Here is a 26,915-nt window from a genome sequence, read left to right as displayed (position 1 = left end):
CTATTTTCTGTGTGAAGAAACATACTGGAAGTGGAAATTATAAAGGAACATACGGTGATGAGCCTCTGTCAAGATTATGCTGACATTCCGGGACATGTTCTCAACTCATGTGACATACTGACAGATAATGGTTAGAAAAAGGATAGAAAAGAATACTCAGTCCTAGTTTTCAGACAAGTATTCTTCTAGGCACATTGTATATTAGTTGATTTTCTATACCTAAAATTGAAATAATTTTTGGTAAAATTTCCTATTATTTTAACATTACAATAGATGGTTTTAAATTTCCATCAATATTGTGCATTTTGTTGCCTATAAGGAAAAGCATAACTTTTCTTTACTCTTGCTTTGTTCAATGAATGAGAAAGAATTTGAAAGTGAGTTTGTCAGCACTTGAACAAATATTCACCTTGATGTTCTCCCAGCAAGATTTCATCATACTATCAGTATAGGAAGTTTATGTTTCTCTATTACTTTGCAGTTATTTTCATTATTAATGACTATTTTAAAAAATATGCATCTCTGTCTACACACATAACAATTTGAGATTAGTTTTCATTGAATTTTTTCCTCCCTCATTAATGTTGGCTCAAGTTCAAGAAGTTTCGATAGCATGGGGATCTTAGGTGAATATAGAAATCCCTAAGGTCATCCCCCATAGATCTTACAATCCATTGAACAATAGGGTAGAAAATAACTTGTAGTTAGTTATACATTTTAGAATTTACTCTGAAATCATAATGGATAATCACACAAGAAAAGGTGCGAGGGAAGCCAGAACATGTATTATACGTGAAACGACATAAAAATGTTACCCAATGGGTTAAATGGGGTCAGCAAGGTGAAGGGGAAAGAGGTTAGGTCACACATTCCTTGAACAGTTAGTAGGCAACAATGTCCAAGAGGTGAAAGAGCATATAGAAACTAATCAATTCAAAATGTCTATTCTTCTACCCACTCAAAAATTACTTATTGTAATCCTCATTAGTGTCATGCAAAAATTGGATACTAATCTTGCATGAAGTTAAATTGTAAGATATGAGAAAGGAGAAACCAGGATGGGTATGTTCACAAAGTCTGTCATAATCCTATAAAAGATAAATAATAAGGAAACATTGATAGTATTTTTAATCTAAAAAGAAGTAAAGCTAGATTTAGTTTTACAAATTATTTCTCTAGCTACAACATGAGAAATGGAATAAAGGAGACAAGAAAATCAACAAGAGAGCATATTACCGTAATAATGTGAGTGTGAAAGACTGGAGGATTATGATCTTGCTGGTGAGGCTATCATGTGGTAGAAACTGCTGAATTCAGCTCCAATCCACTCCACTAAGCCAGAGCTCTCATGCTTCAACAATTGTAAGCCTGTGAACAGGTCACAACCCTATCCTTTTCTTGGTTACTGAACCAAAGAAAAGAGGAGTTTCACTTTCATTATTATGCCCACCATCTTATATGACTTTGCACTGATCAAAAAAGGACTGTCAAGAGGGTGTGAAAAGTTTGGTTCCACTTGCCTCCATGTAGAACCAGTCCTTAGTGCAATGAATACCACAGAATTCCCAAGGCTCCACTCTGAAGCCAGCCTTTAGTTGAGATTACATCCTGTCTTTGCTCGATCTTATTTGACTTCACTTAGTTCCTTCATTCACTTATCAAATTCATAAAAATTTCCATGTGTATCTAGGAAGCAGAAAATGACATGGACAGAGAAATGTTTCCTTAACTATGAATAAGTTATAGAAAAAAGTTTGACATACTAAGAAGATTAAAAATAAAAGCATCATGGGAAAGAACCAAATCCTGGCTTAGTCATTGAATGTGTATGGGGACTGAGCAGAGGTGGAGAAAGATCTCTTTGCATGTTTTAAAATCCTGTCTATCCCTGGTAGAAATGTCCTTCCACTATCCATGGATATTTTCTCCTGACCTGTTTGAAAGATTAACCTACATTTTCTGAGGCAACTAATATGGCTTCACCTTAGCGAATGACCCAGCAAGACAATGCTGATCCTCCTTAAAATTCACCATTTGTCTCTAGAGGACCCTAAATGTGTGACTTACAAATAGGTGCATGGCAATCCAAAGAACCGCATGATTTTTCTAATGTGTTCTGGAGCATGTACAGCAATACCTATTAAGACTGTGGGATGATAGTAGAAGAAACACAAAGTTGGACCGTGTCTTGTATATTTTATTCTATTAGTTTGCGCTACTGTAGATTTAACCCAAGGCCTCACACATGCTAGGCAAACCATAGACCACTTGAGCCAGACTCCAGTCCTTTCATTTATATTTTGTTTTTGAGACAGAGCTTTGTTAACTGTACCCTGGCTGGTCTCAAACTTGAAATCCTCTGGTCTCTGCCTCCCAAGTAGTTGGGATTATAGATATGTACCACTAACTCCACATGTCAAATTTACTGATATATGAGCACTAAGCTAAGATGTTTCACAGAATTTTGTAGCTCAGGGAATTAGGAAGGTCTTCATTTAATTAATTGGCTACAACATGGCTCAAACAGGAGTCCATGGTGCGTGCATTAGAAATCCTGACCCTTTCTGGGTGTCAAGTGAGGATGGGAAACAAAGGCTCATAAAAATTAGAAATTAAGTGTGATTTAAGACCTACTCACTTACCCTACAAAAGTGAAGAAGGAATGTGTTTCATCCCAATTGTGAGGAAAGCATTTGCTTTGACATATTTGGAGTGTTACGAGATCACCCCTCTTCATTATGAGACCATACAGCAGGAACTATAGCATCTCAACTGGAAAATCTAAATGCCAAGTGAGTAATTGAATCCTGGGGTGGCAGGAACCAGGTGGATTCATGCATATGATTACCATAATGACCAACAGAATTAAAGAAAATTCAAAATAATCTGATCTGAAATGTCCTATAGCCAGGTATAGTGGATTAAGGTTCCTAGAAGTAAACTACATGGAAAACCTCCTATGTTGTTAGGAATATTGGACTATTTCTTAAAGGGAAACATGGGTCCTCAAATTCATTTTTTCATTTCTCCAAAAGGAATGAGAGAAAAGAATGGACCAAGTAAATGGGTTTTGAATGAATGAATTCCAACAATTTAATGACCACTCTGGTAAGTAAATGACCATCATGAGGATGTGTAAAGGTGAGGTCCTCTTGCCTCCCTGGTGACCTAGTGTATACTGCGGATCTCCCAAGTTTCAAAACTGAATTCAAACTTCAGTAGATAACACTTCCTCTATTTATTCTGCTTTCATTGGGTCTCAACAATCCTTTCTTGCGTTTTGCACTTTCACATAATTTTCTATCTCAGGTTGTGGTGCTAGTGAACAAAAAATGACATAGGGAGATGACAATGTTTCTCTAAATGCTTACTGTTGTGACCTCAGGTTTGGAATGTAAAATTGGAATAAGCATACAAAGCACTGGTAGAAGCGCCACATTCATACTCTAACCTTATTGGGAATGGCCACATTGCAACCATTAGAAATGCCTCTATAGGAAAATTGTACACCAAAATCAGTACTGCATCTTACCTTATAAATATAATATTAAATTACAATATAAAATGCATTTCCAGGGGGATTTCAGAGGTTTATGCTAACAAGAAAGATCTGAAAAATGGATGCTTCCCACCATAAATTCACTCAGTTCAAATGTTTGGTCTTTTAAGAATACAGGTGAGTCTGGGGAAATGATGATGAATTATCATGAGTCTAATCAGATAGAGGCTCCAACTGCAGATGTTTTGCCAGATGTTGTTTCATTGCCTTGCAAATTAACACATCCCCTTATCCCCTGATATCATGTATGTAGTAAGTAGTCTGGCAAAAGCTTTTATTCTCCATATCTGTCAAGGAGGACCACAAACAGTAGTTTGGTTTCATACAGCAAGGGCAATAATGTACATTTATGGCCCAAAATTAGTGATGTGTCAATGCTCTTGCCCTGTTATAATTTAGTTTGTAGAGTCTTATTTGCATTTCCCTTATATAAAATATCATGCTAATTTCTCACATTAATAGTGGTAGACTGATTGAACATGGTGAGTGAGATAATAACTGCTCTAGATTATTGTTAAGATAGTTTTGTCAGATGGAGAGAAATAAGACTGACTAAATTTCAGGGACCATCTGCTTCATTTGTATTTCTTTGAGTCCAGTGGTGTGAGGTCTGTCAAGATTTCCTATCTAAAGAAAAAACAAGTATTACATCTGACTGTTTTACAACCTCCCAAAGACATACAATGCTTAGTGGACTTCTTTGGATTTTTGGAGACAATTTTTCCTTTGGGTGGATTATCCAGTATACTTACAGTGTAACTCAAATAGTGGCTCCCAGAGAAAAAGAAGGCTTGGCAGTTGACCTCAGCTTCGGGGAAAAAAGTTCTGTCGCTTGGACTAGATTATTATGAAGGTCTAATTGTGTTTGAAGTGTCAATAAGGCTAAGGGAAACTTTGAAAAGCCTCTATTGATGAATATTAATGCAAACTGTTAGGATTTTAGTGCATATTCTGGGCATAATCATATATAACTATTCTCTTTGTAAGACTATTCAATCCTAATAAATGATAAAACAGTTAACTGTGAACCAATGTCTTGACTTTTCTTTATTGTAACAAAAATCCTGAGGTGATCAATTGATGAAGGTAAAGGGTTTACTACAACTCAGTTTTAGAGGCTTCAGTACATATTCAGTTGTTTTCTTAACTTTGGGCCTGTGGCAACATAGCACCTCATAGGATGAGCATGTAGCATAAAAAAATGCTCTAATATTATATTACAGAAGGGAAGAAAAAAGTATCAAGGAAGAGACTAGGATCCCACAATTCTCTTCAAGAGTATGTTTCAAGGTTAGATAAAAAAGAATTAACCTAGAAGGTAACACCCATGCACAGGAAATCAATGTGAGTCAATGCCCTGTATAGCTATCCTTATCTCAACCAGCAAAACCCCTTGTTCCTTCCTATTATTGCTTATACTCTCTCTACAACAAAATTAGAGATAAGGGCAAAATAGTTTCTGCTGGGTATTGAGGGGGGGAGCGGGAGGGGGTGGAGTGGGTGGTAAGGGAGGGGGTGGGGGCAGGGGGGAGAAATGAACCAAGCCTTGTATGCACATATGAATAATAAAAGAAAAATGGAAAAAAAAAAAGAGTATGTTTCAATGATCTAAGAACCTTCAAAAAGGTTTCATTTCAAAAATGTTCCATCACCTCCCAGTAGGACCTTTCTAAGGATAAAGCCTGTAACATGTGGGCCCTAGAGAGCATTGGATTCAAATGATAGAAGTTACCAAGTGCCCATATAGCATAAACTGTGGTAAAATAGATGTTATCTGACCCACTAAGCCATAAAATTGGGCCTGCACAATAGCCTTCCAAAATCCAGTGGATTCAATAGGTCCTTAGCAGACCTTGAACTTTCTCAAAAAGCCCATGTTATTTGCTATGATTTTAATGTGTGTCCTCCAAAATTCAGGTATGAACTATCATAACCATTGTGTTGATATTAAGTATTGAGGTTTTTAAGAGGTGATTAGGACATGAGGGTTCTTTTTTTCATGAATAGAATTGTGGCTTTTATAGAGCGGCTTCATGCAGCAATATTCAGCTCTCTCTTGCCCTTCTGTCTACCTCCATGTGAGCACCCAGAAGTCCTCATATGACAAAACCTGCATCAAGACACAATCTTGAAAACAGGCATTAGCTATCATGAGAAAACTGAACTGGCCACCTCCTTGATTTTTGGGTTTCCAGCTTCCAGAACTGTGAAAAATATGTCTGTATTCTTTATAAATTCTACACCACAGGTATATTGCTATCGAAGCACAAAAGAATTAAGACAGTACATTTTCTATTTGACTGCCTTGTCTTATCCAGCATATACTATGGACACATAGAGAACTTATTATGAAAAAAAGAAGACTTAAACCTTGATTATGGAAGGTTTTGCACGATATGTATGTACCACCTAAAAGTGAACAGATATATTAATTCATCCTTCTCTAGGACATCCCTAAAAACAGGAGTACAGCAGACAGGAAGACAGATGAGAAACTGCAATTCTTGGTTTTAATATAATACCAAGAAAAGACTCATTGAAAAAAAGTAGAAAGGAAATAGATGCTAGCAAATTCCCTCCCCCATACTATGCATCATGTAGAAAAATACCTCATGCTTGGCAGAAGGAGAAAGGTTAAGTCCAGACCTTATAATTGAACACAGTATTATGCATTCCACAGTGAAATTCTGTCATATTTTTCCTTTCCTTCAATGAAAGCCTCATCTTTCAAATAAAGTTTTTTCCTCAAACAAAAAATGCGGTAGAGGAGATTTGGATATTCTCAACAAGTTGTACAATAGCAATTACTGGGTCTATGAAAGCATTGTTTAATAAAGCCAAAAGAACAAGATATTAAACTTTTAAAAAATCATCAGCAATATTAGAATGACATATTTTATTAGATAACTACACACCACTGAAGAGAACAGTACTTAAGCATTTTTTCATGTGTTTTTTAGCCATTTGGACTTCTTCATTTGAAAAAGCTCTGTTGTGTTCGTTTGTCTTTTTCTTCATTGGGTCATTCATCTGGGGGGAGTTTAGGTTTTTTGAGCTCCCTTTATATTCTGGTTATCAGTCTCTTATCTGATATATATAGCTGGCATAGATATTCTCCCATTCTGTGGGTGGCCTCTTCAATTTAGAGATTATTTCTTTTGTTGTGCAGAAGTTATTTAATTTCATGTGGTCCCATTTAATGATCCTTTCTCTTAGTTGCTGAACCACTTGAGTTCTACTGAAGAAGTCACTGCCCATGCTTATTGCTCCAGTGCGCTCCCTGCTTTTTGCTGCACTAGCTTCAAGATTTCAGGTCTTATATTACAAATAATATTTGTGTCTCAACTAAATAGTACTCCAACATTTTTTTGAAGGATAAAATTCTCCAGATGAAAACTGGGAAATAAACTAAACCCTTGAGATCATTTTGCTATTAAAGTAAAAAATAAAGTTTTAAAACATTTTGTTTCAAAAGTCAGATTCTATATTATTACTTTAAAAATGTCTTTCATATAGCCTGAACACAGAAAACTTTAGAAAGCTGATGGAATGGTCATGAACTAAACTTATTCTGTGGTAAGGTGGGTGGTGAATACAGTGAATTAGAGTATGGGCTCCACTGCTGAGAGAGAAGTTCAGTGGTAGAGCTCTTGCCTTGCCCAACATAAAACCCTGGGTTTAATGTCCAGTACCACAGAACTGAATTCTATAATCAGACAGCATCAATCCAAATTTGGTGTTACTACCTTATGGATTTGAAACTTAAGAAAGTGTATGAAATATTGAGTCTCCATCTAGGTCTGTAAATCAAAAGTGAAAATACTTATTTTGTTGGTTTTCCATGAAGATTACCAAAAACATCAAATCCATAGAGAGCTTGAAAAAATGAAAATTTAATATGTGGTATTTTCATCATAAAATATATTTGCCAAAATATTATTAGTTAAATACAAATAAATATATATTTGACATAAAATTTATATTGCATCATTCTTATCTACTGTCATATTTCAAAATCAGAAAATATTATATATAATTATTTTGAAATAAAATTTGACTAAAAATATTACTCAAGTTCTTTTTCTTTCTTTTTTACTTGAAACAACTTTTAAGACTTTTATCATTGCACTTAATTTCAATAACAATGAAAGGAGATTGGTTCACATTTATCTTTTCACAGGCAGTGTTGATATGATACAGTATGAATGAACTATGACATTTCAAGTAAATCTGACTCTCCCAGGTCTTCACAAATTGTCCTCCAAGTGTAATGGGTTCTTACATCAGTTTACCAAGAGTTGCAAAAGGTACATATGATCTGTACAAAGTTAGGTGGACTAACAAGGCGGCATGGTGGCACAATTCTGTAATTCCATTCACAGGAGGTGTAGACAGGAAGATTGTTAGTTAGAGGCTAACACTGGCTACTTAGAAAGATCTTACCTCAAAAAGAAAGTAGGAACCAAAGTGGTTAGAGCATAACTCCAGAGATAGAGTGCTCAAGGTCCTGGGATTAATTCCTAGCATTAAAAAATTATATAAGTAAAAAATCCTTCTTCCATACAAGTTACTTGGGATTGTATTCTTTTTTGATTAGCATACATTAATTATACTTATAATGGAATTCACTGTGATATTTCAACACATGCACTGTGTGGATGGGTCAAATAAGGTCAATTAGCAATTACTTCTCTTTATAATTTCTTTATGTTTAGAGTCTTATACCTCCTTTCTTTCGGATCTTCATAAAAATAAATCAGGTTACTGGAAAATATATACCTACAAATTTGATGTTGAGTGTGTTTGGTTCCCATTATCCAATCTTGCTTTCCACCCTCATTCAACACTCTTCACAAATACGAAACCTGAGACAACATTAAATGCATTGGTGTTACATAAAATGAGTCCCAGGATCTTCTTTATTGTCATCTTTAGCTTTATATAGTTATATGCAGAGAAGGGAGGAGAGAGACAGAAGCATTCATCTGGCATGAAGATGAGAAGGGGGTAATCAAAAAATGGGGCAGATGGGTAGTAATTTAAATTGGTCTATCACATTTATTGAATGTTTGAAAGAGAAGAGCTAAAAGATGAAGAAACTCCAGATTATCATTTACATTTATTTAACATCATCTCACTTGGCATAAGGCAGTTCCATAAGACCTGCCACTCACACCTAGCCTTCTTTCTCAATTCTTCATTTCTACTGAATAGTGAGATGATGTGAAGCAGAGACAGGGCTCATTACCTATTAATAATGAAGTTACATAAGTATAATTTTTGGATTGCTAAATGCTAAATCTAATTTTCTTTCTTCTCCAAATATTTTTTCCCTTTTGTCTACTTTCTATCATAGTTTGAACACTTTTATAAGATAGTATTGAGAGGCAGGGTATGCAAAACAAAGTAAAATTTAGGGGAAATACATAATAGGATAAAAGACATATGAAAATATGCTCAACACTGTATGTCACTTGGGAATTACAAAATTAAACAAAAAATAGATGCCATTGCATCTCTATTAGCAATAAAAAAAATTCAAAACACTGATAAACAAAATCCTGATGGGGTTCAGGAACAAAAAAACTTTTGTTTCTTGCTGGTTGGAAATACAAAATGGCATACTTTGGAAGAGAGCTTGGCAGTTGTTTATAGTAATGCACTTACACTTTCCATAGATATTACACTCCATAGAATCTATGAAAATGAACAGAAAGTATATGCATGTAAAATATGAATACAGTATTGATGGTAACTTTGCTCACAATTTTGAAACCCTGGAAGGAAAAAGAACTTCCTCAGTAGGTACACGTCTGCCATGCAAGCTGTGGAATAATATACAGATGCTTCTTGACTTATAAACATTTGACTTACAATTTTTGACTTTAGGATGGGTTTATTTGGATGTAATCCCATCAAAAATGGAGGAGTATCTGGACTTTCAATGGTTCAACTTACGATTTCCTTAATTTTATGATGGGTATTAGAACTTCATTTTAAGTGAATGATCATCTATGCAACAATAAAAAGAAATAAACTAGATAGAGCACAGAGAATATTTATGGCAGTAAAACACCACTTCAGACATTGTTAGATACATGCCATTTTCCAATATCCATAAGTTGAAAATAGCATTAAGAGTCAACATCAATGTACACTATAGATTTGGGGCGGGTAAGTGTGTGTCAATACAAATTCATTGTATGTATCAACTGAGGCAAACTATCATGTGTATGTTATGGTAGAGAGTGTAAAGCATATATGGTTGCAAATTGTTCATATCAACTTTCATTATGTTAAGTGTAAATTTGATGTGAAACTAAGCTGCTGTAAAAATTAAGTTTAAAAACAATAAGTACTACATTAATGAGAATGAAAAATGGTATGAACAGAGAAAGCAGGTGTGAACATGTATGTGAGAGACAGACAGAAACAAACAGAAAGTTGTGTACAGAAAGGTAGAGAGCTTCAGCTACGATTTGAGTACAACCTTCAAACATTCATGTGTACAAATTTGTTCCCACATGAGACAATTTGGGAGGTGAAGGAATGTTTAAGAGGTAGGACTATGGGGGAACTTGGGCCATAGGAGAACTGACTTTGGAAGAGATTGTTAACTCTTATGAGACCACTAAGCATTTCTGAGAATAAATTGTTATAAGGGTAAGACCAATTCCTGAAACTCTTTCTGGCTTTCTGCTTTGAGATGTGATCTCTTTCTCCCACACACAAGTCAGCTGTTGTTATACCATCTGCTATTCAACTATCCCCACAGGACAAATCAATGACACCATCTAAAATTCAACTTTGAACTTCAATTACTATAATCAAAAATCTTTTTTGTTTATGAAGTAAGCCTTCCTTAGGTATTTCATTATAAGAATGAAAAAGTACTGTAGATATAAGTCTATTTTCAATCAGACTGTAGGTAATGATAACATAGAAAAAAATTATTTCATGGTTTTGTTCATCAACTTAAATATTAGATTAAGCTGCATGATCATGAACCAACTCATTAATTCTTACCTTATTGATCAACAGGGAGGGGAATCATGGTTATTAAATACTTTATTCATAAAATATATCATAAATATACACATAATTTTGAATAGAGGACATTTATAAAAATGGAAACACATGTATTAGAAACAAGGTGAGCCCAGAAAAATAGTATAAATTAGAGCAGATTTTAATGATTAAAAGAGGAAACCAATATAGAACATAAAAGACATTATGTTTGATTCTTTGAAAGCATCAATAATATTTATAAGTACTAGACAGACAAATAGAAAGAATACATAGATTTGTAATATTGTAAAGTATATTTAGAACATTACCTCATGCTCCATGGCTATTGAAAAGATAATAAAACACTATTATGAAGAACTTTATCCCAACAAATTTGATAGCATAGATGAAATTTCCTAATTTCTTAAAAGACAATTAGACAAAAGTCTCAAAATAAGAAATATATACTATGAATAGGGCTTTACTTTCTAAACAAATAGAATAATAATTAATGACCATCCCAAACACAAATTATCAGGACGACATGTATTTACAGTTGAATTTAACAAACCAAGGAAAAAGTTATATGAATTTTTTATGATCTCTTTCACAAGATAGAAACACAAGGAATACTTAACCAATTCCTCTGAGCCCAGCATTTCCTTACTATATAAATACCCACAAATTTACAAAACAAGAAATCCTCAAGTCAGTGCAGTTTGTACACTTGTGGTATCTATAGCTGATGTAGCTCTACAATATTTGGAAAGGGCACTTAAGTCAAGCTTCTCCACCAAACAGGATTCTGAAGACAGAGCTTATCACCAACATTATGGGCAATTTTTTCTCTTCCCAAGAGATAATATTTTCTTTCACCTCATGTTGAGTATAGACTTGCTTAATCAGGGATCAGTGAGATCCCGGAATTATAGGTTTCTAAAAAATCAGAATGAAGACTTGAGAGCTCCTTGAAACAATGTTTCAGAATTTCTTGTTGCTGTCTTCTAAACTCTTCCTTTGTAAAATTCAATATGTAAAGACTAAGAAAGGAGATTGTTCCTTTAAATAAATAGACAAAAATGAAAAATTTTAACAAACAGAACATTGGGGGAAAAAATAATCAAAGAAACAAAATATGTTTATGACAGACCTTGAAATAGAGATGTATTAATTGTGTGAAAAAAGAATCCATAACTAATACAGAAACCTTGAAGTGACAGAGGTCAATATGAGAAAGGGATCAGGAACTAGTGAAAAGGCCAGTTAGAGATGAATCATTTTGGGATGTAACACATTTGTACATGGAAGCAATGTTAGGAATTTCTCTGTACAGCTATCCTTATCTCAACTAGCAAAAATGCTTTGTTTTTCTTATTATTGCTTATACTTTCTCTTCAACAAAATTAGAGATAAAGACAGAACAGATTCTGCCTAGAACTGAGAGGGGGTGGAGAGAGTAGAGGAAGAGGGCGGGGAGTAGGTAGGAGAAATGGCCCAATGTATGCACATTTGAATAAATAAATTTTAAAAAAAGAATCCATAAATCTTAAAGGCCAGTGAGTTGCAAAATAAAGGTAGACCACTAAACAATTGAGAAAATAATTCATTAACAAAATAAGAATAAAGCAGAGACATCACAAGAAAGAACTAAATGGAAATTCCAAAGCTGAAAATACAAGACTAAACCACTAATGTCACTAAAGGTATAAAAGTAGACTTAATCAGACAAGAAAAGAATCAGAGAACTTAGAAAAAAAAAAAGACATCATTTGAAACCAGTAAGAGAAGGAAAAAGAATGAAAAGAAGAATGTTTAAGGGAATGAAACTGATGATAGGTTCATACCTCTGTTTGGGTCACTGGGACAAATTCTTTAGACCACTGTTAAATACGTTAAAGCATTCCTACAGAAAAGTGTTTGTTGTGATCACCATTTAAAACCTTTATTTTTCCTTTAGTGTTGAGGAGACTTAACTCCTAAATTTTAGCTGATAAACCTTTTACTTGATACCAGCTGCTTAATTAAGGGATTGCCAGACAAATTGTCAGACTGCCCTCACTTCAGCATTATGCACTTGGAACCCAAAACACAAATCTGGCTCCACTAGGCAAGGCCACAGCAAGCATCTTGCAGTGGACTTTTGCAATAGTAGCCACTTCCATTCAATTCAGAGAAAGAAAAGAAGACCTTTGATTGGTGCAAACACAGCTGTTCATTTGTATAAAGGGTTTTCATGATGGGTGCCATGACCTGTGCCTTCCTTGATGCGAAATGACCTTCCAGTTTCATGGTGGAACTGCCATGATTGTTGTAGAAACTCTTGTCTACAAAACTCAAAAAATAAACTTAAATTTACAGTATAAAAGTTAAAATACAAAAGTAGTTAAAGTAATAATAAATACAAAAATTCGTTGACAAATATACAAAATAAACAGGAGTAAAGTATGACAACAACAGAAAGCGGAGAGGGGAAAGAGAGAGAGATAAGGATAGAGAGAGAGACAGGTGAAAGTGATTATGTTTTGTCACGATAAAATAGACACTTATTAGATGTCATACAGAAGCCTCATGGCAAGTACAAAGGTGTCACAGTTTATACCTTTTGTTCTGTGTCCGTTAAACAATTCTGCCATTATATGTATTTATAAGACTTTTGATTCCCAATTTTTAACAGTGAATATATAATATCATTACATCAGTGTATTACTATGTTGTATCTTTATAAATTTCTTTGTAGTTTAATGTGTGATATGTTCCTGTTTGATCTTCTTTTCTTTCAACTTTAGTAACTCTTTTTACCATTTCTTATAAGGCTAATTGGTGATGAAGTCTCACAGCTTTTGTATTTCTGATGACACAATTATCCCTTTCATTTTTAAAAGACAGTTTAACAAGTTAGCGAATTCTTGCTTGGCATTTTTTCCCCTTTCTTTCAGTATTTTGAATGAGATCTTTTCTATGTGACATATTTTTTTGTTTTAGAGCTTTCTCTTTGTCCTTAACATTTTTTTTTTGAAAATTTAAATCTAAATACAGCATTCTTTTTTGTATATTTAAAATTATTCAAATGCTTTTAGACACACCCATAATAAAAAGACACAAATGTATTCGATACAGATTGAGCAAGGAGCACCAGTTCTATTTCTTTTATAAGTAATACATGGCAGATATAACTAAAGTACCATCCTGCTCCTCATGGTTGCAACATTTCAGTTTGAGTACAATAAGATTTGGTATACATTTCTTCGTTTGCTTCTTATTTGGAATTGTTGTTCCAGCATTTGCTGCCTTACTTCAGGCTCTCACATCAGCCTACCTAGAGATTCTGATGGTATGCTAACCTTCTTTAATACATGTTAATGTTCCATTCCTCATTCTGGCTTAGGTGGAAAAAATTTCGATGTTTTGTATGCTCTCAGATTTCCACAGAACACCGCTAGGTACTGGGATCCATCCATTGTTTTCCCCTAGAGCACTGAACTGATATGCTGGAATGTTGAGTGCAACCCTTACCTTCCTTCCACCTTGTGTCCTGAAACAAAACTCAGGATCATATGCCTTATCCAGTTTTAGTACAAATAAGATGGATGCTGAAATAATTTGCTAAAATCCATGTTTCACAGTTGTACTATGAAAGCATGATCTGCTGTTATGAGCACCCGGTCTTTTCTGCTGTGTAGCTCCTGCATAGCAAAATCCATACAGTTAGTTTCAACACATTGTGAGCAGCATTCACGATTTTTGCCTGTGCTGGTGCTGGATACAGCAACTCTGATGGTGTTGAAACAGTCTCTAAAATATATGTAGCCATTGCAATCAGTACTTAGTGGTGGGTGCTATGCTGGGTACTGGGGATTTCTCAGTTGCTGCAACTCACTTGGGCAGCTGTAATCAGTGCTTGCATTATAATACATGTGGATTGTTATGTGTTATTGTTACTGGAACCTCAGCACTGCTATCTACCTCAGGCCTTGTGTCATATGAGAGAAGAAATCAGATAAGACATACAAATGTTTGAAAATGATAAGAAAGTTTATCAGCAGTGAAGAAATTTAGGATAAAGGTAGGGAGAAAAGGAAAAGAGGAAAAACATTTCCTTTTGTACAATGGCAGTGTTTTTATTCCTACTTTCTACCAGTGTTTATTAGCCATTTGTGATTTTCCTCTTTTTTCCCTAATATCTTTGGTTAGCCCAAAGCAGTGACATCTTAGAACCATTGTTAGTATGTTTAATTATTCTGAGAAAGAGTAAATTATTGTCCTTGTTGTCTACATTTAAAAAGCAGAAGTTAAGTTTTACCGTTGCAATGGTGATGACTCACAGTGAAAAGGAAACATTGGAGAATAAGACTCTCTATGATGCCAATACCTTGCATCATTATGTTTTAAAATATTCCCCATGGAACATAGAGACAGACAGCTTTTAGTGTTCTGTGACAAGAATGCTATCATAAAGAGACAGACATACATGAGACAAGTTCAGAGAGTCTTCCAACAGGTAAGTGACACATTGCATTATTATAAAATAATACATTGCATTTTTCTATGTTTCTCTATAACTCATGTATGACTACACATACTCTCAGAAAAGAATTAAAAGAAAATTTTCTGAGATTATTATTATCAGAAATAAATGAATGAAAACAATTTTCATAGAAAAATGATGGTTTGACCTCACCTAGAATTTTATGAGCATCAGGGACATGAATACCATGACTGTAGTGTGGAGAGAGAAGGATGCAATAATTATTTAGGAGCTACTACAAATTATTTACAATGATAGAGAGTAAAAAAAGGTCATTAATGATTTCAAGTAGTTAACTGTGCAAGATAATTACTCATTAAGTGCTACAGATAGTATAAAATTAGAAGATGTTATGCCTGGTTAAAATTTAGAGAAATGGTTAATGGAGAGCTGAGATTTCACAAAGGTTCTGGAGAATGTGCACTCATCCATATCTCAGTGATATCATGGACAATTACAGAAAAGCACCTAGGAAATGTTTCTTAGAACTGAAGTCTTGAAGATAGCACAGATGCCTGAAGTACCTGAAAATAGGAAGGCCAGGAAGATAGAAGATTCCAGGATTTGATTGGAAATCTATGTGTATGTAATTCAGTCTCTGGTTGTACTTTAATTCAATCATGAGAATTCTACCATGTACATTTAATTCTCCTATGTGAGCATTCCCTCTTCAAATTTCCTTAATTTTAATGGACTTCAGTTAGTGTTATTGATTTGGAAATCATGTTCTCTATTTCCTAGATGGCAGCATATTATAGAAGAGGAAATAGGTCATATAGGGGAGACAAAATATTTAAAATTAGTTCCAGATGACTTGAATCTAATTTATAATTTCGTCGGGTACTTTCCCATGATTAGTTTTGATTTAGAAGAAGGCATGCTCAAGTCTGTTGGGATGAAAATTTACCAAAGGAGAAATAAATAGGCATATATTATATAGTTGAGCATAGTATTTATTTTGGTCAAGAAAAAACATTCAATAAAATTTATTGTTGTCTTTGGGGGAAGACAATAGGTTGCATGAATGATCTATACTATATTTAATTATGTAGATTTTAAATTTAAATTTTCACTGGCCATAGTTTCCCTTCAAACATAATCTTGATAAGAAAGTTCTGAGAAAAAGGATTTGTTCTTAGAGATACACTTATATAATATTTCTTTTTACATTTTGAAAAAGAAATCTATTAAAGAAGTAAAATTTTAAACATGAACAATCATTAACATTGATAGGAATAAAAACAAACTGCATGCAGCCAGTTACTGAGGACTATTCATCTTGTAAATCCTCAGCTCCTTTTTGGTTTTGCTTCTGTGGTGCATTCCAGTGAACCTGCTTTTGAGAATTACAGTCATACTCTGGTTCTACACCAAACACCTAGTGTCAGGCACCACAAAAAGTCACTTGAGATCTAAAATGTTTAAGTTGAATGGTTGATTCACAAAGCATTAACTATTAAGTAACATCACTTACTAGTTAATATAGAAATACATTCACAGGGTTATGAGTGCTCTAAGGCTTGCTTTTCAGAAAACGTGGAAAGAAAAATAAAACTGGTGTTGAGTTATAATTAATTATCAAAAATGCCTCATATCCCCTAGTGTTTACAAAATCAGAGATGAGTAAAAAATTCCAGATGAAACTTACCCAATTATTATTCTTATTGTTGCTTTAAATATTCAATGATATCACAGAACACTATGAATTAATTTTCTTAAATATTCTCTAATTTCATAGAAAATAAATATGAAATTGATTTTCTTTTACAGATAAATCACTTGAGAATCACTCCTATTCTTCATTCGTGATACCATGCAGCTGAATAATAATGTGACTGAGTTCATTCTGCTTGGATTGACACAGGACCCACTTAGAAAGAAAATAGTGTTTGTCATATTCTTACTTTTTTATTTGGGAACACTATTGGGTAACTTGCTTATTATTGTTACCATCAAGACCAGTCAGGCACTTGATAGTCCAATGTACTTCTTTCTTTTCTATTTATCTTTATCTGATACCTGCTTCTCTACTTGCATTGTCCCCAGAATGATTGTGTATGCCCTTTTGAGTAAGGCCACTATTTCGTTCAGTGAGTGCATAATCCAAGTCTTTTCACTCCATTTCTTTGGCAGCCTGGAAATCTTTATCCTTATCCTCATGGCTGTTGACCACTATGTGGCCATCTGTAAGCCCCTGCAGTACAAGACCATCATGAGCCATCAAGTCTGTGGTATGTTGTTGGCTGTGGCCTGGGTTGGATCCTGTGTGCATTCTTTAACTCAGATTTTTCTGACCTTCAGTTTGCCTTTCTGTGGTCCCAATGTGATTGATCATTATTTCTGTGACTTGCAGCCCTTGTTGAAACTTGCCTGTTCTGACACTTATGTGGTCAATCTTTTTCTGGTGTCAAATGGGGCCATTTGTACAATGAGTTTTGTCATCCTCATAAGCTCCTATACTATCATCTTGCATTCACTTAGAAACCACAGTGCTGAAGGGAGGAGAAAAGCAGTCTCCACCTGCATCTTCTATATCATTGTGGTCATCTTGTTCTTTGGACCTTGTATATTTATCTACACAGGCCCTGCAACCACCTTCCCCATGGATAAGATTATATCTGTTTTTGATACAATTGGGACACCTTTGCTCAACCCTATGATTTATACACTGAGAAATGCAGAAGTAAAAAATGCCATGAAAACGTTTTGGAGGAAGAGACTGTTCTTAGATGACCTAAGATGAATGGAGTTTTTAAACCATTTCTTCCAATTTTTGATATCCTAGAAGTCAATCAAAAATACTATGTGTTTTTTTATTATTGCATTGTTTGGGGGTAAATTGTGGAAAGAATACCTTCTTATAATGGATTTAAATATAATACTTCCTTGGAGTATGACTAACATTTCTTTCAGGAAGAGAGAATAGGTGAGCACATACAGCAGTTGGTTTGATTCCATTTCATGTAAAAGGATCAGCCTGATGCTCCATGTTTATATGATGGGTCTATAGCTAACACTGTTCACTGCTGTGCCTCTGGCTCTCTTTTCTCCCTGTTTTCCCTTTTTGTTTTTACCTAATGTTTTCCCTGGGAGTTTTCCTGTTGATGTATTGTAGTTCTGTTTCTAAATGTCCTTTCATATGCTCATATCAAAAGAACGGCAAATAATTTCTTGGCCAAATAATTTCTTTTATTAGTTATTTGAGTCTCTCATATGTGATCAGGAAACCTCTACTTACACTTTCTTTCTGACTCCAGACAATGTTTCGTATTCAAATACTTATAGAGGTGTCATCTTATGAAAAACAGTACATAAAATCTATGTAATGTCCTATGTAGGTCTTGGGAGAATATATTTTGAGTCTTTACCAACTATTTGCATAGAACTTGCAAAGACAACAAATGAACATAGAAAATGAACCCTCGGCAGGAGTTCTTTGATCTTAGCCAGACTTTTTTCCTAATATTAGTATTCTACTTCTAATAATACTTTATGATCACAATTGATCCCTTCTAATTTTTCCAGAATCACATCAGTTTTAGATGTTTATTTATGTTATAGGTTTATTATCACTGTACCATACATGACCCAAATGCAGGGGTATGTATTTATATGTACTAAGAGCTAAGCCATGTTGGTGACTTTTGAAATTTTTATAGAGTAATATAAAGAATGAAGTCACTCACAGGAGTACATTTAGAATTTGTAATAAAATTTATTATAAAATTTCTTCCTTGAAAGGGAAAATTTTCAACAAGGAAAAACATCTTTGATTGCCTGAGGTGAAGGTAAAGGAGACAAGTTGCATGATGAATAAATAGGTGAAACACAGACCACTTTCCTTCAGTGAAACTGTTCTGTGTGCTACTGTAATGGTAAACACAAGATAAAATGCATTTGTAAAAAATCGTAAATCTTGGAAAGGGTAATTCTTAGGGTAATGCGTGTATTTCACAAAAAATTTGATACTGGTCATCAATTATAACAAATTTGCCACATTAAAGCAAGATGTTATAGTAAGGGAAACTGTGAGTAGCATTGTATAGGCATTAAGTTACGCCCTGTATTTTTCTGTTTCACTTTTGTGGGAACCTTAACTTAAACTAGTGTAAACAATACAATCTATTTCAAAAGTCATGTCCACACCAGAAAGCTCAACTTTACATTATCATTTTCAAAGATGTTATTTTAAATTTTGTACAAGTTTCTGTTAAAAATATAAATTTTATTAAGTTATGAATTAATGTTCTAAGACTTCTGTCAGATTACCTTATTGTGCTTTACATATATCATTACTAAATACACAATTTTATGTTTTATGCCAATAATTTGAGTTGAGAAGTATTAGTTAATAATAAGAATTCATTTTAAATAATTCTACCAATACTAAAAAATATGCCTTAAAAGTTCAGCTGTATTTCATAGAATAGGCTCTAATGGGGTTTTCTTTTTCTTTTTTTTTTTAAGTACTAGTTTCTTTCGGTTTTAACATCAGCCATTTAGATGTTCTACTACTTGAATCATTCTGCCAGTACTTTTTGCAGTAGTTATTTGTGAGAAAAAATTTCACTTTATGCCTGGGCCATCATAGATTGCAATCCTTTTATTTGTGCTTCTCTACATAGCTGGTGAATACAGATTGAGACAAATGGGCCCAGTCATTAGTTGCTATGGGTGTCATAGACGTTTTTCTGATGATGGTTTCAAACCACTATTCTTTAGGTCTCTGCCTCCTGAGTAGATAGGAATATAGGCTTGAGCCACTGTGCTAGACTTTTAGTATATTTAAGTAATATATGTATATATATAATGTTTGCCTTCTTTTTCTTAGTTTTTACACACATAACTTCATAGATACCTCATTATAAATGAGTACAGAAGAGTATAAAATTTTGTAAAATTTGAACTCTCCTGTAATAGTGTAAGCCAAATCTACCAAACTACAAATCTATCAAACTACAGACAGTACAATATGAACAAGAAAGTCTGGGAGAAATGAGAAAAAGACACACATAGAACGATCTCTGTACAATTATTAGGGACAGTTCCAAATCATCAGGGATGTAAAATTCAACACCATTTACCAAGCGATCCATAAATTTAACATCAGCAACATATGCCTTATATTCACCTGTCTAAAAACTTGTATCAGAATAACTTATTTGGTGGGTCATAAAATTAGATGGATAATAAAAAGTTTAAAATACAAACATTTCTACTATAATGTAAACAAACTAGAAATCAGTAATAGAAAGACACAAAAATATGAAGAAATTCTGAAATAAGTAATTATTGCTTGTCACACTGTATAGGACTAGACAGTTCAGAAGAAATAATACACTAACATAAAGCTGAATCAATACACTATAAATAGTCATAAGATATATTTTAATATTTCAGTGTTGAGAAAATGAACTGAGACTCTGTGTATGAATGAATGTCTGTAAACTATGGTAAAGAACATTCCTAGAGAAAAGGAGAAAAAAATTATGCTGAAAGCATATAAAAAGGAATATTTTATATATTTTTCTTCTTGATTAGGAACATCAGTCACTCCATGTGAGATAATAAAGTAAGCCAAACATAGGTAAATCATATTTTGAAACCTGACAGATATAAATAAGGAATCTTAAAATAAGGTAGATCAAAAGTCACATTGTACCTATATACAGTGGAACAAAGATAAGAATGGTTGATTCTTATCAGAAACTGTGGCATTTATTATACATAACCCACACATTTTATGAAATAAAAAAAGTCAATGGAGAATCACTCATTAAGTGCCACCTACAGAAATGCACCAAATAAAGCTAAGAAAAAATTCCCAGTATTCTTCTTTATTGAATATTAAGCTGCATATTTTATTGAATATTTTATTAAAACAGGGAAACAAAGTGCTGAAATTATTTTTTAAATTATGTGGCGATACATCCATCCAAAGTTTGATTCATCCCCCCTCAACATAATTGACCTAAACAAAAAACTATGAATTGTAATGATCCTTGCATTTTTAGAATAAGTAGGGACGAATGTGTCCAATGTCACTTTCATACCTTTTTTGTGTTGCAATATAATAAAACCAGATTTAGGCATTTCATTTGGAAGATAAATTATCCTGATGAAAACTCTGAAAGTAGAGAAATAAACTAAACACTTGAGGTTGTTTGCTATAAATTACCAAAATAAAATTTTTAATCGGTTTCTTTCAAAAGGAAGATAGTACATTATTTCTTGAAATAGATATTTTTCAAACAGTCTAGACAGAAGAACTTTAGAATGCTAACGTAATGACCAAAAACTGCACTTGTCTCACTGTTAGGTGGGTGGTGGAATACAGTGATTACGAGTATGGACTCTAGTGCTAAGTGTGCAGATCAGTGATAGAACTCTCGCCTAGCACAAAGCAAAGCCCTGAGTTTAATGCCCAGTACCACAAAACAATGGGTTCTAGAGTCAGACTATATAAACCCAAGTTTGGTAGTGCCACCTTATGCATTTGGAACTTTAGGAAAAGAATGTGAAGTCAGCCCTGGGTCTTGATCTGTCAATGAGAAGTGAAAACACATCCTATTTTGGTGACCTTTCATGAAGATTGCATAAAAGTGACCTGCATAAAAAGCTTGAGTTTCCAAAATAAAATTAACTAAATTGATTTATTACTATATGTAGGTTCATATTTCAAAGTCAGAGTATAATTTGTAATGTTAGTTGAGTTCTTTTTTATCTTTCTTTCTTTCCTTACTTGAAACAACATTTAAAAACTTTTATCATCACACTGAATTTCAGTAACAACTAAAAGAGTTAGTTCTCATTGATGTTTTCACAGACAATGTTGACAAAGTAGTCTTTGAAGGAATACCAAAATTTAAAGCACAGCTGTCTCACCCAGGGATTTCCAAACTGTCTGCCAAATACAATGGGTTCTTATGATAGTTTATTACATGGACAAATTTAGCAGGTAAAGCTGCACATGGTGTCAAGCCTGCAATCCCAACTACTTGGGAGGCAGATAGGAGAACTGGAAAATCAAATCTAACACTGGAAAAGTTAGAAAGACCCTATCTTACAAACAAAGTAAGCACCAAAGGGCTGGGGGGCATAGCTCAAGTGGGAGAGTGAGTAAGGCCCTGGATCCAATCCCAAGTACTACAAAAAAATTATATGGGTAAAATAATCATTCTTCCATCTAAATTTTCTGAATTTATATTTCTTTTAAAATTAGCATATATTAAATGTATATATAATGAAATACACTGTGATAATTGATCATATGCATAAAGTATGGATGGATCAAATCAGGGCAATTTCCATTTCCTTCTACTATCTCTTAATCTTTGGAGTCTTTGTCTTTTCTCTTCCTGATTGTCATAAATTGTACACTGGTTTATTGTGAATCATAAGCCTTCAAATTTGCTGTTTAATGACAGAGTTTAGAAGTCTGTGTTTTCTACCTATTTTCCAACTTCCCATTTTCCACCTGTTTTTAACACTTTCACAAATACGAAAACCTGAGAGAATGTTAAGTGCCTTGGTAAAACTTAAAAGTGAAAAATTAGGAGCTGTTAAGAAACATTTTCCAGGATTATCAGTATTTATTTCATTGATGTTAAATAGTTGTATGTAGAGAAGAGAAGAGCATTCATCTGGTAGAAACATAAGAAGGGCTGATCATAAAGTGGAGCAGATGGAACTAATTTAACATAGCCTGTCACATTTGCTAAATATTTGAAAAAGGAAGAGCTAATATAAGAAAAAACCCAGAATATCATTACACATATTTAGAAGATATCAGCAGACATAATGTATCCCCACTGCGGAGAGCATATTATGAGGAACTTATAAGAACTGGACATAAGCAAGGTGAGATGCAGCTCAATTATTTTTCCTAAGATTATCCGTAGGCCTAGATAGGCACAGCCCCAGCCATGGAAGAAGGAATTGCAGAACAGTGCTTCTAAGTCCTTTACTTTCAGAGAAGCAAGAAAGCTGGTTTCATCTGTTACAATGTCACGCCCCTCCCCTAGAACCTCTGCTCCACCCTGTCTACCACTGGATATAAAGGCTCACTGAAGGAGGACTCCAGATTTTTTCTTTGGGACTTTTGCTTTGGGGGCTTTTTTTTTTTTTTTTTTGAGGCTTTTGCTTTTTGGCTTTTTGATGGGGAAGGTTTTTAGGCTTTTGGCTTTTTGGTGTGGGAGGATTTTGGAAGGGAAAAAAATTGCTGAAGGAAAAAGAGCTGCTAAAGGAGAATTGCTAAAGAGGGGTTAATAGAAAGTCTGCACTGAAAACTATGCATAGGCTTTTGAAAAGATAAGCTAAGGGAAAGCGAAAGAGAATATGGGACTGTGCAAGTCTGAGGACCAAGACTTTAAGAGTTATGCATATGCAGATTTTAGATGAGGCTGTTGTTGTTTGCAAGTCTGAGTATCAAGGCTTTAAGAAAGCTGAAGAGATAATGCAAGTCTGGAGGCAAAGACTTTGAGAGATTATGCTAAAGAACAGTGAAGAGAAAACATGGACAGAGAGAGTCTAAGGAAAGAGGTTGGTTTTAAGCAAGTTTTTAACAATGTATAAAAAAAGATAAATTCTAAAAAAAAAAAAAAAAACTGTAGAAGATAAGGCCTTAAACAATAGACACAGAAAAGAAGCAATGAGGTTTGTGCATCTCCACCGAGCGCCCAACACACCTGATCCCACTTTCTGTCTGTCTACACTGTGTCTTTTCTGTATCTCCAGTCACCCCTAGTTAAGCCCAGTTAGGTTCACTAATAACCAGCAAGAGAAAGCTCACTCCAACAAAAGAGTGAGAGAAATAAAGCTCACTCCACCCCACAAGATTTGCCAGTCATAAACTCCTTTTTAAGTTTTTATTTCTACTTAATAGTGGAAGTAAGTATAAGAGATAGGGTTTAGAACCTGATAATTTGGAAGTTGCATAATTACAATTTCTCCTTCAATTTGATTACTGAATCTTTCATTCTGTCTCAAATTCCCCTTTTTCCTTATTGTATATTTTCTATCATTCTTTGTATGCAACACGTTCAGAAGACAGTATTGAAAGGAAGTTTATTAAAAAAGGAAATTCATGGGAATACATAGTGGGATAATAAGAACATCATAATATACTCAAACCTGTATGTCACTTGAGAATATCAAAAGTAAACAAATGAAATACCATTATGCCTCTATTATAATGACAAAAATTAAAAACAATGACAACACAAATCCTGATGAGGATGTTTACCAAGAAAAACTTTTATTTATTGTTGGTACAAATAGAAATGACACAAATTGGAATAGAATTTGGAAATTGTTTATAATGTCAAAAACACACTTCCCATATAGTATAGACCTGTGCCCCTTAGTATTTGTGAAAAAGAACTGAAAGTATATTCCCTACAAACATGTACACAGTGTTGACATTAACTTTCCTCATAATTTCTACATGCTTGAAGCAAAAAAGATGTTCTTCAGTGGGGACATTCTGTCTTGTGTGCAATGAAATATTATGCAGATGGCTCCTGACTTACAAACATTTGAATTATAATTTTTTAGCTTTATAATGCATTTATTAGAACTTAACTCCATCATAAATGGGGAAACACCTTGAACTTGGTTGGTCCAATTCATTTTTATTTAATGTTATGATAGGATTACTGGAACATAACTTCATTATAAGTCAAAAATTATCTCTATAGCATTATAAAGAAATGAGCTATCAACTCATGAAAAGATTTGGAAGAAACTTATATATGTATTGCAACATCAAAAAAACTTGAAAATGTTACATGCTTTATGATTCCAACTATCTGCTGACAATGGGTGAAAATAGTCAATTCATATATGTGATGGGAGTTCACATGCTAACAAACCTATAATAGAACAACTCTATTCAAACATTGGTCCAAAAAATGCATTTCCTAAAGACACAGCCACTCACAGGCACAAAGACAACACTGCAGCACTTTCACTGGTGTTGAAAGTTAGCTAGCAACTTCAATTTTTGTCACAATAAATCAAAAAATAAATGCAGTTTTATGAAAATATCAATAAGGAGCAGATAAACTGCATATTTTTCATACGAATATTTCTCAAAATTTTGCAAATTTAAATCAAGATTGCAATACAGTAAATATGCTTTTAATTAAATTTTCATTAAAAAGTATGTATTACAAACACATGCATACAGTCAAATATATGAACCATATTTAGAAGACTGTAGAAAAGCATGATATTTGTAGTCTTTGAGATATTAAATTGCTTTCTTTGTATTCCAGATGGAAGATCTGTTTTACAGTATAAAATTTTGCAAAATGTGAAAGTGTGCTGTAGTTGTAGTGTTTTATTTATTTTTATTTTTTTTTTATTATTCATATGTGCATACAAGGCTTGGGTCATTTCTCCCCCCTGCTCCCACTCCCTCCCTTACCACCACTCCGCCCCCTCCCTCTCTCCCCTACCCCCTCAATACCCAGCAGAAACTATTTTGCCCTTATTTCTAATTTTGTTGTAGAGAGAGTATAAGCCATAATAGGAAGGAACAAGGGTTTTTGCTGGTTGAGATAAGGATAGCTATACAGGGAGTTGACTCTCACATTACTTTCCTGTGCGTGTGTTACCTTCTAGGTTAATTCTTTTGTGAAAAGTGTGCTGTAGTTGTAGTGTTTTAAAAATAACGCTTTAGAAAGCCTTACCTTTGGGTAGACTAGAAAAGATGGCAGTGATATAAAAGTTTTCACCCTAAGTCTATGTGAATAAGAATCTGGATAACAAAAAATTGACTTCTTTTTTGGGGGGAGGGATGGAGGATGGCCCAAATAATGTATACATATGTCATGAAATTTAAAAATGATAAAAGAATTTTTTTCTAAGTTGCCTGGGGTATAGAGGAAGCAGACAAGTTGCATGATGAATAAATAGGCAAACCACAGGGCATTTTTACTTCAGTGAGACTATTCTGTGTGGTGCTGTTAATGGTGGATACAAGAAAAAATACATTTGTCAATACCCATAAATCTTTGCAAAGGATAAGTCCTAGTGTAATACGTGAATTGTACAAAAAAATTTTAGACTACTTCACCAATTACAACAAATGTGCCACATTAAGGAAAGATGTTATAATAAAGGACACTGTGAGTGACATAGTGCAGGCATTAAGTACTCCCTATACTTTTCTGTATCATTTTTGTGGGAACATTAAACTACTGTAAACAATTGTCTATTTCAAAAATCATGCCCAGACCAAAAGCTCTTCTTTACATTATCCATTTTGTCATGTCATTTTAAATTTTATACACATTTCTGGTAGAAATACAACTTACATTAAGTTATATATCAATGGCCTGAGATTCCTGACATTTTACCATAATGTGATTCACAAATATCATTAATAAATACACAATTTTATATTTTCTTTATTATAATAATTTTTAATTGAGAAGTATTAAATAGTAATAAGAATGAAATTCAAATACTGCCACTGATAATAAGTACTTTACCTCAAATGTTTGTCTCTATTCCATAGAACAATCATTAGTGAGATTTTCATTTTTCTTATTTTTTTAATGTAGTAGTTTGTTTTCACTCGCTCTTTTTTTTTAACATGAGGCATGATGATGTTCTACCTCTTAAGCCACTCTGCCAGCCCCCTTTGCATTAGTTGTTTGTGAAATAGAATCTCACTTTATGCCTGGGTCATCCTAGACTGCAATCTTAGTTTTGTGCTCCCCCATAGCTGGGGGACTATACCTAGTTATTGGTTTAGATGGGTCACATAGAGTTTTGGGGGGAATTCCTTCAAGCCATGATTCTTCAAATATCTCC

At 33.9% G+C, this 26,915-nt stretch overlaps 1 protein-coding gene across 1 annotated transcript; it reads left to right on the top strand.

Moving 5' to 3' along the window:
• The first annotated feature begins 16,905 nt into the window (after positions 1-16,905).
• On the top strand, positions 16,906-17,835 carry LOC109676679 (olfactory receptor 4C16-like). Its single transcript, XM_020152982.1, has one exon. It carries the CDS (start codon positions 16,906-16,908, stop codon positions 17,833-17,835), a length of 930 nt encoding a protein of 309 aa, XP_020008571.1.
• The last annotated feature ends 9,080 nt before the right edge of the window (positions 17,836-26,915 follow it).

Source organism: Castor canadensis, chromosome 1 (assembly GCF_047511655.1).
Source record: "Castor canadensis chromosome 1, mCasCan1.hap1v2, whole genome shotgun sequence".
Lineage (NCBI taxonomy): Eukaryota > Metazoa > Chordata > Mammalia > Rodentia > Castoridae > Castor > Castor canadensis.
This window is presented reverse-complemented; position numbering and strand designations above follow the sequence as displayed.

What these genes read in the sequence shown, in the direction of transcription:
- LOC109676679 (XM_020152982.1), top strand. Translation starts at nt 16,906, where the DNA reads ATGCAGCTGAATAATAATGTGACTGAGTTCATTCTGCTTGGATTGACA.